Source organism: Bombyx mori, chromosome 17 (assembly GCF_030269925.1).
Source record: "Bombyx mori chromosome 17, ASM3026992v2".
Lineage (NCBI taxonomy): Eukaryota > Metazoa > Arthropoda > Insecta > Lepidoptera > Bombycidae > Bombyx > Bombyx mori.
This window is the reverse complement of record NC_085123.1, coordinates 13,378,708-13,396,196: the sequence shown is the minus strand read 5'-3', so window position 1 is coordinate 13,396,196 and position 17,489 is coordinate 13,378,708. Positions and strand designations below refer to the sequence as shown.

The 17,489-nt window shown below is 36.1% G+C and overlaps 2 protein-coding genes across 3 annotated transcripts; both read left to right on the top strand.

Annotated features, from left to right (window-relative positions):
• Window positions 1–1,398: 1,398 nt before the first annotated feature.
• Window positions 1,399–3,630, top strand: LOC101738999 (uncharacterized). 2 transcript variants are annotated; one of them, XM_062673510.1, is made up of 5 exons: window positions 1,399–1,598; window positions 1,912–2,069; window positions 2,342–2,539; window positions 2,607–2,700; window positions 3,340–3,630. In XM_062673510.1, exons 3-5 carry the CDS (start codon window positions 2,384–2,386, stop codon window positions 3,609–3,611), a joined length of 522 nt encoding a protein of 173 aa, XP_062529494.1. In that variant the 5' UTR covers window positions 1,399–1,598; window positions 1,912–2,069; window positions 2,342–2,383; the 3' UTR covers window positions 3,612–3,630. The 2 variants fall into 2 exon arrangements, with proteins under 2 accessions (XP_062529494.1, XP_062529493.1); XM_062673509.1 differs by lacking the exon at window positions 1,912–2,069.
• Window positions 3,631–6,912: 3,282 nt separating this feature from the next.
• Window positions 6,913–16,824, top strand: LOC101746496 (probable RNA-binding protein 46). The gene is made up of 6 exons (XM_012695762.4): window positions 6,913–7,512; window positions 9,352–9,470; window positions 10,502–10,593; window positions 11,764–12,059; window positions 13,363–13,523; window positions 14,408–16,824. Exons 1-6 carry the CDS (start codon window positions 7,339–7,341, stop codon window positions 14,652–14,654), a joined length of 1,089 nt encoding a protein of 362 aa, XP_012551216.2. The 5' UTR covers window positions 6,913–7,338; the 3' UTR covers window positions 14,655–16,824.
• Window positions 16,825–17,489: the final 665 nt, after the last annotated feature.

Sequence of the window (17,489 nt, the reverse complement as noted above, 5' to 3'; positions counted from 1 at the left end):
TCAATTACAATTAGATTGAATACGTGTTAAATGATTCCTGGATATAATTTGATTTGTATTTTATGGTAAATTGTTTTATTTTAACTCTACTAGTTGAGGTCACGTTGATCCTTAAGGATGAGAGGGAGCAACTCGTCAACGAGGACCATTATTTTAATATATTTGGGCTAGTAATTTCACATTGAAATCAAATAAGCAAATGATAAAAACCGTGACTCAATAATATGGTGCTTGATTTTAATGTACTACCAACTTAATACTTAGTTCGAGTATGTGATGAAATTTTATTTTTGTTTCAATATAGCTGTATCACGATGGTTCACGACAGCATACAATACACGAAATCCATTGAAAATATGGTGATCGACTATGAAGACGATAAGAACTCTATGATCGCTCTTGCAGAACAAGGCACTGAAGATTTAACATTACTTTGATAGACTAAAGGCACTAGTAGCGATTATGATCTCATCTAAAACTAAAAATGCACATTCTGTCATGGCTGAAATAGTTAAATTTGATAAAATTAATAACGGAGGAATTCTATTTTAATATGATTTCAGAAAATATACATTTTTATGACGACTTTTACGATGAAATGGACAGTCGAATCAAAATGGAGAATTCCATGAATATGATTTTCTTTGGACCCGTAAGCTCGTTCATGAGAATAGATGCTGAAAGTTTGTTGCACATTTTGACTTTCACTAAAAAACATTTGATTCCGATATCACGGACTATTTTAATATGGGACTTGATCACAGGTATCTATTAGAAATAATAATGAGAAATTAAAATGTTTAAATTTTCTTTATTTGTATAAACAAAGGCATGGCTTTTATTGTCGCTGCATTGGAAACTCAAGCATATGATATTATGGCGGAACGCGGTGACTATTTAAAGCAAACATCCTCGCGATAAATATGTACATCCATCCCATCCCATATCCATGGCAATAAAAAACCTATTGGTATTTTTTCTTAGTTCTTCGGTAGGTACCAGACCAGAAAATCATAATAAAGGTCTGGGGTAATAAATAGGTGGGTCTTATGACCCACGGAATAAGAGACAATCCTATCTTGTGGCCATCGAAAAATTATCTAAGAATTGAAGTGTCAGTGGACAGTTTTATGTAGCAACTAGCGGCCCGATCCAGCTGCGCTTGGATCTTTAACAAAAAATTCAAAATTACAAATTATAATACACACACATCAACCCTTCTATTTGCGTCAGGTTACTAAAAAATAAAATTATAAAGATAGTTCGAATATTATTATTTTAACGAACTTTTATTTTAATTTAGATGATATATTTTTTATATCTTTTATTATTATTCTAATTTTCGTAAAAAGGTCTTACATACAAAACGAAAGCCATTGAGTTTATTGAGTCAGAACTTCTGTCACAGAAGTCACAGAACTGTAAACGATATTTTATTTTTGTTGTTTTATTTTTTAAAATAAAAGAAAACTTAGTGCGGCATAACTATAATAGTTAGACATATGCTGTCGCGACAATTTTTGTAAATAATAATGTATTTTACAAAGTTGTTGTCATCAATAGTTATCGCAGGGCACGCGATGTAAAGAATATATTAGGTAATTTCACCTTGGGTTACATTATTGGAGTTTTAGTAAAGATTCCTAATTTTTTGCAAAAAAGATTATAGCCTATGTCACTCGGGAATAGTGTAGCTTCCAAACAGTGAAAGAATTTTTCAAATCGGTTCAGTAGTTTCGAAGCCTATTCAATACAAACCAACAAACAAATCTTTCCTCTTTATAATATAAGTATAGAAGTATAGATAGTATAGAAGTATAGATATAATATTATTAGTCTTTCGCACTAATAAATTAAAATACGCGACGGGAATGATCGCCATGTATGTACATAACGGGTAAAATATTTCAGACGGTAAGACCGCTGCTTTCCTCTATAGTCGAGAGTACTTAGCACTCGGACCTCTCCTGAATTTTGTACCAGAAGAAGATTTATATTATGTAAATTTTGGAGATAAAAGCGTTCTTAGTTTTTTTGCGAATCACAACTTGGGCTTGCACTCGCGAAAGGTAATTTTGTCGGTTTCGTACCCCGGTAACGCAACGTGACTACGGTTTTAAGAGTGTAAATATTGTCTATAGGTTTCCACCGAAGTGGTGTCCACGTAGAATTGGGGTGGAAGTGCGCACGTGCCCATGTATGCCAATCAAAATCAAACCATACTCTTACACGACAGAGACTAAATTTATTTGATTAAGGCAAAACGAAGTAAATAGATAGGCATACAAAATTACCTTCATAATCATAATATAAGGTGATTTAATATTTATTTCCTTTCTAGTACGGTATACTTGCGGCTTCATACAGACGTTACTATGGCGACATGTGGTATGAGGATAGTGATTACATAAACGAACTGGGATACTTAATATGCGGTTTCCCGGCGCATATAATAAGCAAAATTACCCCGGCTGTGTTTAAAAAGATCGACGTAGAAATTTTTAAGAAGCTTAGCTTGTGTTCTGTTAACCAAACGAAGGTAACAAGGAATTATAGTATTCGTTAAATGCCGAAATTAATATGTAATTTATTGTTTAATGTTTTAGACTCTTTATAACTTAGCGACACATAAAAATGCCTATGGCAAGCCGTACAAATGGTCATCGCATGAAATCACAAAACTGGATATTCTTTTCATTTGTAAGTACCTAAAGACAAATAATTTCGTTCTTTCCCATTTAAAATAGTTTTTTTCGCGGGATTGTCTGGAATAGCCTCTGTGATTAAGTATTGAATAATAGTATTTTTGAACGAGGTTTAGTAGTTTAGGTAGGTACTGCCAGCATGGCGTTAGCGTTTTTTGTAGTTTGAGAAGATCGCCTTAAGGAAGATCTTACTTGATGTCGGTCCTTCTTTCAGTTTACTGACGGTAACGTTGTTGTTATGGTTTGGAACCTGTATTTAATCAACTTATTTAGAATATAGCGTTAGGGCGATTCGGATTTTTGCCGTATTTCTTTTAGTCTACTTTTCCTTTCCCTTGCTACCGCTAATCTATTGACCGTGGACCTTTATGTACATAACAAATTTCATCTACGTATAGGGCCGAGGGTCTTTCACTAATAAAAGTAGTGGCATACTGCCAGATGGAGATTACGTAATACACCTCATGCATAAATTTAAATAACACCTTGTTTGGTCAGATGCCACACAAAAATAACCCAGAACTACCCAACTTATCAACATATTACGTTGTTTACGTTGATTAGGTATGCTTAGACTAATATTTAAAAATATTCCTCGTCATTTCATTCTATTCAAGAGTTGAACAACTAACAGGTGTACCTAAAGAATCGATCAGTTCAATCAGGCTTGAAGCGATCCCAGCCATAAGCAAACACATAATGGAAATGATACATCAAGATAAATTGGAATATTTCACGAAGCAACAAATACTAAGAATGAACCCAGAGGCGCGCCGCATGTACATCATAAGGGTACAATTGAGAACCAGTCTCGACACTTCTCAAATCGCCAAACAAGATGCTAATGCAATAAAAAAATCTGTTCCTCTTGCTTTAATTTACGTTTTTACTCTAATATTAAAATAAAAAAGTACGTTTTCAATCACTTTTAGATTTTCTTTCGCCTTTGCAAGTTTTAGACATAATTAAAACTTCTTTTACGGTTTAATCTCGCTTTTATAACTTTGGCTATCGTCCTTTGGCTCGAACTTTGGCTATAGAATCATTCTATAGCCGTGGTCGTCAAACTGCGGCCCGTGGACGATATATCAGCGGCCCGCGGCAGGGCAAACAATTTTAGTAGAAGTAAAAAATACTGATATAATATATTTACCATCTTTTTCATTACAGAAAATTTTGTTTTTCCTTTGATGTGTCCCCCGTCGGACGGATTCCTTTTGTTTGTTTTAAGTTAATTTTATACAAAAGTTTAGGTGATTTATTTATCGATTGAGGCACTACGAAGTCTGCTAGGTCAGCTAGTGTTATATTAAATTATTACATTTTACTATCGCTCCACTATATCGGAAACTGATTAAATTTGAAAATCGTGGTACAAACCCGTTGAATAATAATGAGCGTAACAAGTGAGTTTATTCGTAAAATCGCCATATGAAGAGAAGAAAATCAAATAATATCGGTAGGTGGTTTATATACCCTCAGTATTATAAGTGTTGATTTATAGAAGGAGAAACTAGATCTAAGGTTAATAAGGTTAATAGATGACAAAAGTTCCAGCCGTTTAACAGAGTAATTAAGGTCAGAACCGGGTACATTTTTGGTTTATTCGAAATTAATATAAGGGCATCTGCAAGGACCACAAACCTGCCTTAGTATATTTTAAAATTCAATGTGCAATATGTTTCTGTTTATTGTTTTTGTACGCGGATGACAATACGGCTCACCTGATGGGTAGTGGCTGCCGTCGATCATGGACGTCAGGAATGCCAGAGCCACAGCCAAGCATACGCCCACTTGTGCAGTACCAGAATAAATTTAATAATTCAATATTTGATTAAAAAATGATTCAGTACCTACACTCTTTTGCATTAAATATTAATTGCAATTTCGAAAATTCTTTTTAAGTTTTTGTTTGCAAAATTATTTATTTTATTCCAACAGACAAATATGTAGGTACGTACGTCAGTTGGAATAAAATAAATAAGCTCGGCACGCTAATCCGATATATTATCAAGATCAAATTAATCCAAGTCAATACCGTAAGCTTTTTTTTTTATTGCCTTGTAGGCAGACGAGCATACGGCCCACCTGATGGTAAGTGGTCACCGTCGCTCATGGACGTCAGCAATGCCAGGGGCAGAGCCAAGCCGCTGCCTACCATAAAGTACTCTCCGCAAGCCTCGTTTGAAGAAGGACATGTCATAGCGCTCGGAAAACACCTAATTGGTAGTCTTCGCACATTTGATGTGTCATTTGGTGGTCTACAATCACTGAAGTATGAAAAGTTACTATATAGGTCTAAGTCTACAATACGACAGTTACAGAAACATATTATTTTCGACAGTACAGACAATATTCCCCTATAATAATAATACAAAATACAAGAATATAATTAGTCCCTTGAGTGGTTAAAGAAAGAATTTATAATTCTATTTAATCTTGAATAAAAACTGTATTTTCATACGACCTTAGTTCTTAAACTCAGTTTGTTTTAACTTAAAAGTTAGAAAAGTCTTGCTCTCCTTTCTGACACGAATAGCAACAGCCATATTTCATTTAAAAACAGCATTTGACTGTTTTTTTCGTAGACATTTTTTTTACATCTATTATCAGGTTAGATTACATTACTAAGAAGTTCTACTAATTACATTATGAAGAATAAATACTAAACATATTAAATAAGTACTAGTTGCATCAAATAAATAAATATGACTTCTATTAAAAGGTTTTGAATTATATAATTTTTACACAAACTTTATTTTTTTTTATTTGATATTTATTAAAACTTTGAACAAGAAATTTCATCAAGAAAACAATAACACAATCATGGTCTTTAATTAGGCACGCAATCAGTACCTACATATATTAAATTACTACATAGGCACACAATACTCGATAACGATTTAATTCATTGATTTCAAATTTGAACTTTGATGTATTTCATAGATAATAATTTTAATGATATGCAAATCTTTTAGATTAAGTGTAGGGATTATCTATGATGCACACTTGGTTCAAAAGTCGCTAGATGTCACTGACTAATCTACTCCGTACATCTACTGTCTACGAGAAAACTATTAATTGCAATGTTAATGATTATGCCATGGAAATATTTTTTTAATTTAAGATTTTAAGTTATATTGCGAAAACATGCTATAAAAATATTTTGTCACAAACTATCCATAGTATGGAATGATTTAATAGCTGAATTAGGTCAGAAATAATTTCAATCCCTAATTCTTGCACTGAAAGAATTTAAAAAATCCTAGTCGTTCAGAATAATTATGAAGTTATATTTAGACACTATTAGACAGACGTGGTGATAAGGCGGTAATGTTAATTTTTTAGCCGTTGTACTACAATTTTAAGACTACAATTCATATCGCTAGGCGGGTGGTGGCATTTACGTTTAGTCTTAGCAACTTCTCTCAGGTTCAGGCCGTGAGCTCACCTACCCGTCCGCGCATAACTGAAATAGCCCCTACCCACTGAGTTTCTCGCCGGATCTTCTCAGTGGGTCACGATTTCGAACTAGTGGTAGATTCAGGGAAGCACTGCGCTTGCTAGGGCTAGTGGTCTGCGCGAAGTAGGTACGCAGGTCACGATTTCGATCTAGTGGTAGATTCAGAGAAGCACTGCTCTTGCCAGTGCTAGTGGTCTGCGCGAAGTAGGTAGTACCAAGAATTAGGTAGGAAAAAATAGCCCCTTAGGCTGCTAGCGAATAAGTAGGTGAAAAAAAAGGAAAGTATTGCTTTACTAGATACATACTTTTTCAGATAGTTTTTGCTGTATGAAGCTCGTAACTCTTTTCTATGTTGTATTATCTATATCCATGAAATTCAGGATGTGATTTGTGTTAAAATTTGCAGTTGGCATGACATATATTAAGTGTATAATCTATGGGCACGACTGTTTCCGCTTCGCTGGTTTTTTGACTTTTGGAAAGACTTTTGGAGATATCAATCTAGAATAAATGAATACAATTGTATTAAATTATTATTAATTCTAAGGATATATATATACAAAACAGTTCTTCCTTTCTAAATATAAAATATAATTTTAAAAGCGATCATTTGATTCTAGAATAATTTGATGATTGAACTTATTCGTTCATTCGTATTCATTCAATCATTCCCAAAACTACCACAACGTCGGCCGCATATTGCACGTTTGTGCTGATCCGGTATATTTCTGATCTTTTCTTTACAAAGTCTGTTTGTTGTGTTTAGCGTAATATAAATACATAGAGCTTTCGCGCACTGGTAATTATATATCTCAACAAAAGACGAATTATTAATTGAGCCATGTCACTTATTGTCAACAGATTTAGATTTCTTTAAGATTGTTTATCTCTAGGTTATCGCTAGTGCTAGAAGGGGACGAATTAAATGTTTTTGGCTGGTTATAACACAGTACTTCTAGAAATCTATCGAAACTGAAAACACGTCTAATATGCGTCGGGGTTAAATAATTTTTTTCGTTTTTTCAGCTCCACCATTTTGTTAGTGGATACGCGCCATTTTCATAAACCTCTTAATCGAGGCTACTTAAAATTATTCATTTAAATCAAGACTTACCGCGATACGGCGGATATTTATTGTTATTATATAAGATTTAATTTATTTGCTCTGAAATGCCTCCTGTTAAGCATTATTCTTCTAGTGAAGTGAATCAGTATGAATTATCAACAAGATTATTGTCTCTTACCGAAAATACCTCTTATACGTTAACTCAAATCAATGGACAACGAATTTATAGGAAAGCTACACACGCTTGGACCGGTCCCGAACCCTCGCGAAGTTGTGAGGTAAGTAAATTGTTATATTGTAGTGTCGTTGGAAAATATAAAAACTTGCTTTACAATTTGATGGAATGATGGTTTGGGTTTAATGAAATTCAGCTACTATTATGAGCATTTTCAAAACGGGCTGTGGTTGTGATATTTAATAGATATTTATTTTAACGAGTGGATGTGGTACCTACATAGTTGTAAGTTTCTAATGTTTCGTAAGAAAATTTACTTCAGTCGATTAAAATCCCAGCTTTAGAACTATGTTTAAGTACCTATACATACCTATTGCTCAAATTCAAAAGGAAAAATGTACCATTCTAAAAGATACGTTTATAGATCTATAGATCTATATATTTAGAAGATTATTGTTTAATGATTTTATATTCACAAAAAATTATGTGAAATTTACAATAACATGAATAAGGCGACAAGAGTGAAGTCTCCATGAGAAGCGATGTTAGACTTCTGCAGAATAATATTTTCTGCGAATTTACGGAGCACGACAGGCCGGGAATCTCTCACCGCATCGTTTTGTTTTTGTCGCGTTATTTTCCAATATTGTCTGGCCGCTGACGAAGACTCCATTGAAAAATTTTCCTTGTCTCTAGAAAATAAGTAAACTATCTATGTATCGGCTAACGGCGCTCCAACCGTTCGAATATTTCAAGGGGAAGACGCCACCGTGACAGAGGATGCGTGTAAGATGTGAGGAAAAATGAATCGCTTATTCTATCATATAGGCGTTAGAAGAGTGTTAGAAAGCGCGAGAAGTTATAAGCCCTACACCTTCTCGCCCTTTCTGACACTTATCAGAGTCCGCCGATCTTTTGGTTAAAAGCAACGCCGCGATCCGAGTTATTTATGTTCCTTGAACTGCTAAATACGACTTTATCCCCAATATGTAGAGTAGTAAGCATTGGAAAAGGGCCTTTAGTTGTCTGTGATAAAGTTCTTTACTGCGGGGTCATAGGCGCCGGTAACTAAGTAGGTACTAACAGCCAAACCGAAAAGTCTAGTGGTGTTGATGTTGAGTTTGGTAGATTCAGAAATGAGTCTGTCGTGAATATGTGTCATAGTTTTGAAAGAATATCATATCCGAAAACTTTGTTAATTTCCAACTAGTCGGAAAAGTTTCTTATCTCTCAACATTTTGAAACCGAAAACCGAACCTTATTGTAATGGAGTTAGGTGATGCTGAATAGAAGTTCGGTCAGACATAGAAGTTCCTGAATCAGATAAAGATCTGGTAAAGGGATTCGTATGCGTCTCTGGCATAATGGTTAAGATATCCAGTGTATACGTATCATATGGTGCGACTATGCCACGATCTATGCGGTACCTTAAACCTTGGAGCCATAGTTGTTGTCATTAGGTAATTACATAACTTGATGGTAAGGCATCTTGTGAACCTTCACGGATGGGTGCTATATTAAATATAGGTGCTGCTTATTCCTATCGTGAAGCAGTATATTTCAATTGGAAGGGCGAAGTAGCCGTTATACTGTGAAACTGAGACTTAGAACTAATTTCTCAAGATGGGTGGCGGCATTTACGTTGTTGATTTCTAAGAGTTCCCGTAACCACTTAAGAACAGGTGGGCTGTGAGTTTGTCCACCGATCTAAGTAATAAAAAAAGCCTTACTTGTGTGTGTCCACCAATTAACGATATAAGACTAAAAAGTGAAAACAGCACGATATCAACGGGCTACGTTAGCCATTTGATACTAGGCACGATAAAACAACCATCATTGTTGATAGTTCAAAGTTGACAATCATCACGTTCTTCCTTCCAAGTTTCTAGAATTTTCTATGTCATGTCTCAATAGTACAAGATATATTTGGTTTGAAAAACAGGTGTTCATCGGTAGGATCCCGCACGATTGCTTCGAAGACAGCTTAGTGCCTCTATTCCAGCAGGCTGGCGAGCTCTTCGAGTTTAGGCTTATGATTAACTTCTCTGGATGGAATAGAGGGTAAGTTACATATATATGGTACATATACGTATAAAATAGAATTTATGTGTATATTTATGTTCACCGAAAACGCGAGAATCTTAGCCGGGTTCATATAAAACTTTTGCACACATATAAAGGGTAACTTATCAAGACAAGACCACTTCGACGCATATATTGTCAAATATGTAGTTATGGCAGCGCTGGATGCAGTGATTTTTATCTTTTGAACCATACGTCGTATTGAAATGAAATCTGTAAATATAAAAGAGAATTTTTGTGCGCATTATATGTTCATCTAAAATTATCTTATGTAGTTGGCTTTCTGAATCGTCTAAATGACTTTATGTTTTAATATAAAATTTAATTTTGCTGCGGGTGAAGCTGCGGGGCGCAGCTAGTATTTATTTCAAATAAGTGTTTATCGAGAAATATATTTCGCCCGTGAGGCATGACGTAGGCATAAACACATAGTTTGAAGTCATTATCGATAGGGGTTTAATACAATTGGTGTTGTTTTAAACCATTTCCTGGGGAAGTGTTTATTTTTGTGAGGGATCTAACATTGAAAAAAGTTTTTCTAATTAATGTAAAAATTACATACGATAATAGACACTGGAAGAAATGTGATATGCGCCTTCACACAGTGGTATCGTGCCAATCTCTAGTGAGGTGAGGCCGCAGAGTCGAGATCGGGAATGTTCCATCGATACATTTCAAATTTTCAAGAACGAATATGATATATTTTATGTGAATAATAAATAGTACCTACACTTACCATACAAAATATTATTATAGTTACGTTTACGTATGTGTCAATGGAACGGACTTTTAAAATTCCTAAATATAAATAGTGTACACTCAATATGGTCACGCTTTTTTTTTTTATAAATACTCTGTGGTAATGGGTTTTGCGGGGAAATGTTCACTAATCTTGGTTTTGGCTTTTTATGGATACATGTTTTGAACGTCATTTGTGTTTGTCGCATAATCTGTCACTACGTAACGTAATTAACGCTTGCATGCCTAACTCGCCCCCGCATGATGCTTAGATACGCTTTCGCCATGTACACCACGGAGGCGGAGGCCGGCAATGCCATACGCTTGTTCAATAACTACATGATCAGGCCGTCTTGGCAGCTGGGTGAGTGCCGTTTGCTTTCTTATACATAATTCGTTGTAACACAAGTATTTATAATAATTAATACGTAAATACAATGATCCAGGGATGTTTCTCCCGAATGAAGCTGTGTAGTTCAGTTAAATTAGCCCTGTTTGATTGAAAAAGTTACATTATTAAAAACTATTTCCCGTTTAGCTCGCATGAAAAATACGGCTACTTTGAAATGATGAAAGGACAGTATTAAGCCTCAAATTGGATTTATCTCTACTACATTTCACCCCTTGCGAGGAAGGGGTCTGTCTGCCTAAATTTGAACGAACAATCCTAAGTTATGTTCAAGATCATTGTGTTTTCGTCTTTATTACCTGTCAATATGTCACACGTGCCTGCTTCTGCATGTTTGCAAGTTTGTGTTTCTGCCCTTGATTTGTTTGCTTGAACTAATAATATTACGATACGAACCGGTGGTTGATGTGTGTTGTGTATTGTGAGTCCGTGTCGAATTCGTATCATCGTATTGTATTTCTATCCCGAAAAAAGATTACTATACGTTCACATTTGTAGGCTAGGTTAATTTATTTTTTATATTGCTTATATGGGTGGACAAGCTCATAGCCCACCTGGTGTTAAGTGGTTACTGAAGCCCAAAGACATTTACAACGCAAATGTGCCACCCACCTTGAGATATAAGTTCTAAGGTCTCAGTATAGTTACAACGACTGCCCAACTGTTCAAGCCGAAACGCATTACTGCTTCACGGCAAAAATAGGCGGGGTGGTGGTACCTACCCGTGCGGACTCACATGACGTTCTACCACCAGTAATTACGCAAATTATAATTTTGCGGGTTTGATTTTTATTACACGATGTTATTCCTTCACCGTGGAAGCCGATCGCGAACATTTGTCAAGTACGTATTTAATTAGAAAAATTGGCAGCCGCCTGCGGGATTCGAACAACCGGTGCATCGCTAGATATGAATGCACCGGACGTCTTATCATTTAGGCCACGACGACTTCTAGAAATGAGAATTCTATCTCATATTTCAAGCTAGATGTCGCCATTTTGGTTCTAGTATCAATCTGCTGATTACGCTAAGAATGGTCATGACTTTAAAGAAAATTTAAATTGATAATGAAAATCTTAAAATATATAATAGGGAACTGTTAAATACAATCTACTGAATTCCCAGGTGTGTGCCCTTCGATAAACAACTGTCGCATATTCATATCGCGCATCCCGCCGACGACGCCGTCCGCCGAGATAGTGCGGCTCCTGTACGCGCTCACGGACGAGGTACAGGAGGTGCGCATCCGCCGCGCCGTGGCGTCGTGCGCCGCCATCGTGGAGTACCGCTCGCACCGCGGCGCCGCCATGGCGCGCAAGGCGCTGGTGGCCGCCGCCGCCGCCGCGTGGGGCTGCGGCGCGCGCCCCGCCGTCGACTGGTCCTTGCCGCAGTCGCCGCAGCTGCTCAAGCAATACCGCGAGGTCAGTCATACGATCAACATAGCTAGCTACTGAGTTTCTCGCCGGATGCGGAGTGCACTGAGGAATCGTTTGAGATAATACCACCATCTCGTTTTTACCATCGCACCGCCCGCCATCGAAGTAGAGTTCATCCATACTACTTGGAGCCACTGCGGTCATCGACAGTGCGCTTCCAGAGATCTGCCACGTACCATCAGGCTTTGAATGAGCTCCCCTCCACGGTGTTTCCCGAGCCCTATAACGTGTCCTTCTTCAAACGAGGCTTGCGGAGAGTACTTAACGGTAGGCAACGGCTTGGCTCTGCTCCTGGCATTGTTAAAGTCCATGGGCGACGGTAACCACTCGCCATCAGGTATACTCGTCTACAAGGGCAATAAAAAATCAATCAAAAAAATCTTCTCAGACCTTAGGGTGAAGCTGAAATAGCCTCTCAAGGCTATCAGCATAGGTAGGAAAAACAAACGATCACCACTAGCACTCGGCCCGTATCTGCCGCATAGCAATTATGTTGAAAGCATTTAAAAAGGATAGTAAACGCAATTCTGATTTTTGCCAGACCTTTCTGATTTTGTCGACACAATACTACCTAGATATCTGTTGTATCAAGGCGGTTGTGAATTCAATCTTATGTATAGGGCAGCCTATGCCAACCAGCCTACGACAGCTATTCTTATCCAGTAAGATTGCGATCACTCACGATTCGCGATGACCAATCCAGCTATTTATCGATTGATTGTTCCGAGCAATAACGCCGCGTGTCAACAAAAACTAGAACTCTCGAAGAGACGAGAACTTTCGGCGTCGCGTTTAAGCAAGGACACTTCCCAGGGCTCGAGAAATGCTGGATATAAGCATAATTTGATAATACTGAAATAAATGAGGAAAGTAGATTTAAAACTGTCTGTGATATCCACGTTAAGATATTCCCATTTATTTAATACAATATGAGAGGAAATCTTTGTTTTTGTATTTAATCTAAAATTTTCGTCTATATATTTACATGCCAACTTTGATTTGGTGAGTATAAAAATATTTATCGTTTCGACAGCTTTTAGATACGAATATTTGATAACATTACGTTGTGATTTCCCATAAATCTTTCAGTACACCCTATAGGGTGGGTACACGGTAAAAAGGAGGTAGCACTGTGCTTTTTCAAATTTAAATGACAATATTAAATTAATGAAATTTTATAAAACAGTTTTGGTCTGCTTTACAATTACCTAATAATTTAGCTCTGTAGATAATAACGTGTCCCGACATTCTGCTGGTCTGGGGTATAATGTGACGCTACTACGTTTAGATTGGGCGCTGGAGCCCTGAGCGCGGCGTGGAGCTGACGCGTGTACCGGAGGATTCGCCGGGCGCTTCGCCCTGCAATGCTTCGTATACTTTGGAGCCCTGGTCGCAGGCTCGACGGCTCCGCATGATACAAGAGGCGCAACGTAACGCCGCCGCCGTAGAGTGAGTAGAAAAGCATTTTTTCCTCTTTGTTGAACTAACTATATTTATTAATAGCCTAGCGGCATTCTAGATGCTTCTCAACAAGCTATAGAGAAATAACTATAAGTCAGGTAGGATTAGTCGCATTCGAAGCTCTTGGAAACTGTCAGTCCTGGTCTAGTCATTTTATTACACAATATGACATTCCTTTCAGCCAAAGCTTAGCTGTTGAGAATATTAGAATTTTCAGCGGTTAATTCTATTGTAAATTATTAACTTCTCTGAATTTCTCTAAAACATAGAAATTTGTAAATATGAAAATTCTTTCTCTCTGTTACATGAATCACTAAGTTGTTACATGTCGTTGTTTATAGCTTAGGCTTGATTAAGGTGTCTTAAAAGTGTGATAAGCGGCTGTATGCTGTTTCTTAGCACTCTATAATTATCCTTGTGGATTAGGTTAGTACTGATTTGTATTAATGTTCTGTCAATACTGCCTGTTCTTTTGTAGACTAAACAGGTAGGTCGTCGGGCTGTAGCAGTTGTAGGATAAGTTCATTGATAGAGTAAGTCGTTGGGGCTTTGATCTCTCATAGCTCAAGATGTACGGTTGTATTCAGGTAGGTCGTGGCACTGGAGAGACATAAATTTTACTGGTGGTAGGACCTCTTGTAAGTTCGCACGGGTAGGTACCACCACCCTGCTCATTTCTACCGTGAAACAGTAATGAGTTTCGGTTTGAAGGGTGGGGCAGCCATTGTAACTATACTGAGACCTTAGAACTTATATACGTTGTAGATGTTTATGGACCCTAGTAACTACTTAACACAGGTGAGCTGTGAGCTCATCCACCCATCTAGACAATAAATAAATAGACTAGTTGTAAGTTGATGTAATATCCTCAGATGGTCGAACCGCATGTCGAGCGGCCTAGAGTATCTGTCGGCGTCGATGGGCTCGCTGTCGGTGGGCGGGCTGCAAGAGCGAGTGTGGGCACCCCCGCCCGCTGCCCCCCGCGCCCCCTCCGGTCCCCCGCCCTGCCCCCCGCCCGGCCCACCGGCGCGGCCCCTCGTGCCGACACGGGACGACTTCAATCCCTGGACCGCACCGCATCCCATGTACGAGTTCATACACGGGAAAGAAGCGCGATAAGTCCAGTTCCATTACTTATAAAAAACTACGAGGTACATATGCAGTATTAATACAACTATACAAATTGTTTGTATTAATCTTGTTTTCAAATAGTAATTAGGATGAACGGTCTTAAATTAATGACATCAATCAGATATGTAAAACTAATAACTCAATTATTTTTATAAATACTTTTTGAGCAACATTATTACGTAGATCATGTTCACGAACGCAATTTGTTGCTTTTCGTTGGAATAAAAAAATAATCTTTGGAAGAATCGAAATATTCGAAAAACCAAATTATTCTCAGAAGTACCAGTTTCAGGTGCGAGAATCTAATTACTACGTCACTACTGACCTGTTGTGAATATTGTTTATTACATTATTGATGGCTGATTTACATGTACCAGTGTTTGTCCAGTGGACGCAATTTGGCTAAAATCACTGACTTCTCAAGGTTTGGATTTTGTTTTAAGTCTTATATTTTTGCTTTTGTTTTGTTGAAGTCTTGAGGCCTTTGGGTAAATTGTGTCTTTTAGCATGTGACGTTGCATCGCGCGTTGTTGAAAAATATAAATGATTACATTTTGAAGGTATTGAGTTTTTGGTTTTATTTATTATATGTAAATATTATTTATGCATGAAATTATATGAATAAATAAATTATTTGTGATGGATAAGTTTCAAATGATCTAATTACGCTTAAAGCGTAGAAGACCGTTTTTCTCTAAAGTTTTTTCTCTCTTATAGCTTGAAAAAAAGTAACGGTTTCCAATTTTTTATTTATAAAACAAAGACACGTCAATAGGCTATTTAAAAAACAAAAAACAAAACATTAGAAAATGGTACTGAACTGTTTCTATTCATATTAAAAGTAGTTTGATATTATAATAATTTCATGTCACCAGACTTGATGCGTGTAAGTAATGTAATATTCTCGCACGCACGCTTTAGTTAAATTAACAAACGAGATTGTTAGAGCAGAGTTTGTAAATTTCAAGATTAAAAATAGAGAAGTCCTCTCGTACTAACGAAAAGGTCATCTGTTTAAGTTATATGTAACAATTTTTTTACTTTGTGTTCAATATTCACTGCTTTTACCTTATTATTACTACTTATTAGAACAGTAGAATTAATTGTACCTAAAATCGAGTGCTTATTGTAAATACATGTGAATTTGGCATTGGCACTTTTGGTTTAGATATCTCTAAATTTTAATAAAATGGAAAATAAATGATTATCAAGGGTCAAGTGAAAATTATATTAATTATCATATTACTGCATATTTACCTCAATAAGAATTTAGTATTGTAATTCGATTTTGTCAATGATAAATGATAAAATTAATTGCATGAATTAAGATTGCTTTCTCCTACATTTAGTCGGTATGATTGACGGTATGATTGGAGTGTGAAGGATTTGTGCAGTTTAAAAATTAACATACAACTTTGGGTAATTTTAAGAATGGTAACAGATTTGACATTAAACATCTGTTGTAAAAATCAGCAGTTAGTTGATTTCAAAAAACCATTTTTTAAATTATAAATTTTAAAATAGTTGATTGGTCCTGTAATTAAGTTTTGTAAATGCATGGATTTTTCTTACATTAGATTACAAAGTTGTAACTTGATTCATTTCTTTTACAAACTATTAAATGTCTCTTCACACTCTTAAGTTTGAATGAGAGGTAAATTTAGACTTTAGAATTTTTTTAATTTAATTTCAATTATATTTTAATTCGGAATCTAATTATTATTTAATTTATGTATTAAATTCGAAGCTTGATGCGACATCGTTTGTCTAAAACCCGTCGCGTGGATTTAGAATATGAAATATGAATTAATTAAGATGTACAACTTCTGGTGGAGTGAGGCCTATCGAAGCCCGTATTGCAACCAATCTCAATTTTTTGATATTTTTTCAACGCAAATATAAAATATTCATGTTTTAATTTACTATTTCTGTGTATGAATAAGTCTATTTAAAATCAGGTTTATAAGGTTAATTAATCAATTTGGAAATTGTTTTCTCAGCGGTTTAACTCTGTAATGAAATTAATTTCTTGCGAATATCAGACAGAATCTTAATACGTTTTTACGCAGAAAATATGAATTTATCTCTGGGTTTTGTGAGATTTTTAATAATGCATGCTTGGTATTGATTAATAAATTTAAGTAAAACGTTTCATGTATGTGTTTGTTTTATTTCGTGCTCCTTGTCTGTTTCCGTCAATGAAGTAGGAAACCTATGGAAATGAAACGTCAACCAAAATTTCGTGCCACTGTGACGTCATCTGGCCACAAAACATGGCGGCTTTAGTGCTGTACAAAAGATTTCAATGTTATCAGGTTTTATCGATAAACGTTCTTGGCTCATTTTATTTTAAATATTGTTGAGTATTATTTATTTGTAGAATTTATACTTTAATGGGAAGTAAGTAGGTATATTGTTATGTGCAAATATGATATGATTTAGATGGGTGAAATCTAAGACAAGTTCGTCCTTCGAATTTGCCAAGTAAACGATATGATGATTTTTAAAAGTTGCTACACTGATTTTATAAAGTTGTCGTTTGCCGCAAAACATAAAGATATGGCGTAGTTCAAAGCCATCAGCCCATTTCTAGCATGCTAAATGTTATCGTATTTTGAGTACGTGTTTTTCTTAGACTATTACAATCTATTTTAATTGTTTTGCTGACTCTAAAGTCCGTAACATACTACCGCAGCGCACCCCAAGGAAGGTGCGCCGCACCATTTGAATCACTTTCGCTTGAGAGTGATTCAAATTTTAAACTTATCAAGGGACCGCGTGAAAAAAAAAACACCTACAGAACATTTATTCATTAATTACAAA

Bases quoted from the DNA above. Each gene is read 5' to 3' on its own strand.
- LOC101738999 (XM_062673509.1), top strand. From the start codon at position 2,384: ATGTGGTATGAGGATAGTGATTACATAAACGAACTGGGATACTTAATA. The intron at 2,540-2,606 runs GTAACAAGGAAT...TTAATGTTTTAG, and splicing joins GTTCTGTTAACCAAACGAAG to ACTCTTTATAACTTAGCGAC. The intron at 2,701-3,339 runs GTAAGTACCTAA...AACAACTAACAG, and splicing joins ACTGGATATTCTTTTCATTT to GTGTACCTAAAGAATCGATC.
- LOC101746496 (XM_012695762.4), top strand. From the start codon at position 7,339: ATGCCTCCTGTTAAGCATTATTCTTCTAGTGAAGTGAATCAGTATGAA. The intron at 7,513-9,351 runs GTAAGTAAATTG...TTTGAAAAACAG, and splicing joins AACCCTCGCGAAGTTGTGAG to GTGTTCATCGGTAGGATCCC. The intron at 12,060-13,362 runs GTCAGTCATACG...TACTACGTTTAG, and splicing joins TGCTCAAGCAATACCGCGAG to ATTGGGCGCTGGAGCCCTGA.